This window comes from Sinocyclocheilus rhinocerous, unplaced genomic scaffold (assembly GCF_001515625.1).
Source record: "Sinocyclocheilus rhinocerous isolate Xijiao unplaced genomic scaffold, SAMN03320098_v1.1 scaffold1789, whole genome shotgun sequence".
Taxonomy (NCBI): Eukaryota; Metazoa; Chordata; class Actinopteri; order Cypriniformes; family Cyprinidae; genus Sinocyclocheilus; species Sinocyclocheilus rhinocerous.
The window spans coordinates 31159-32150 of NW_015633183.1; the positions used below are offsets into that span (position 1 = coordinate 31159).

Genomic DNA, 992 nt, shown 5'->3' on the forward strand with positions numbered 1-992 from the left:
AATATAACAAAGAGTGAAAAATTTAAGGGGGTCTGAATACTTTCCGTACCCACTGTAAAAGAAGAGACTCTATAACATCTACTGGTAATGATTTATCATGCATCTCAAAGCATTATGGGTAGAATCTCTCATCAGTCTCTTCTGATTCATCAACACAGTTTTACTGATGACCCAGAACCAACCCTAAACCCAGGATAGAGCGGCTGAGTGAATGTGGTCTGGACGGTGTGGACGAGGCTCATTGTGTCAGAGACGCTGTAGAAGGACAGAGTTCCTGCACTGGGATCCACATACACTCCTATTCTATGGCTGGACACTTTAGGGAGTTCAGTCTCAATGGTATTGTGAATGAATGAATATCTGGAGGGAGTGCAGATCAAACTCCAGGACTTAGCATTACGTCCAAACACACACTCCTGGCCCAATCCCTTCCTGTTGATGCTCTTATATGACACTGATATAAACACATCACCACTCCACTCAATCTCCCAGTAACAGCGTCCACACACTCTCTCTCTACAAAACACCTGAAACCACTGATCAAATCTGTCAGGATGATCAGGATACAGCTGCGCTTTTACAGTGTTAGCAATCACTCTGTTCCTCTCAGACAGACGGAGATGTTTATTTATTGTGTTCAGATCCAGAGTGAGCTGATGGGAATCTGATAGAGATAAAACAAATCAGAATAAGGAATTATGAATCTGTTTAATCTTTTCATGTAGCTCAACTCTTCACGTTCAGTAGATCATCAGTGTCTCAGTACAGCTGACCAGATATCCTGGGCAAATCATCATTAAAGGGTTAGTTCACCCAAAAATGAAAATTAGCCCATGAATTACTCACCCTCAAGGCATCCTAGGTTTATCTTCTTTCAGACGAATCCAATCGGAGTTATATTAAAAATTGTCTTTGATCTTCCAAACTGTTTAATGGCAGTCAGCGGGTGTTGCATGCATCAGTCCAAAAGAAGTGAAATAAAGTGCATCCAT

General features: G+C 41.5%; 2 protein-coding genes across 2 annotated transcripts in view; both read right to left on the reverse strand.

Moving 5' to 3' along the window:
• The window catches only part of LOC107743490 (stonustoxin subunit alpha-like), a 7089-nt gene extending 6990 nt beyond the window's left edge, over positions 1 to 99 (reverse strand). The window contains exon 1 of the mRNA XM_016556715.1: positions 83 to 99. Within this exon, the coding sequence (XP_016412201.1) occupies positions 83 to 99 (17 nt within the window). The remainder of the gene's footprint in view (positions 1 to 82) is intronic.
• Positions 100 to 109: 10 nt separating this feature from the next.
• Positions 110 to 992, reverse strand: part of LOC107743492 (tripartite motif-containing protein 16-like) — a 7468-nt gene continuing 6585 nt past the window's right edge. The window contains exon 7 of the mRNA XM_016556716.1: positions 110 to 664. Within this exon, the coding sequence (XP_016412202.1) occupies positions 150 to 664 (515 nt within the window). The 3' untranslated portion in view covers positions 110 to 149. The remainder of the gene's footprint in view (positions 665 to 992) is intronic.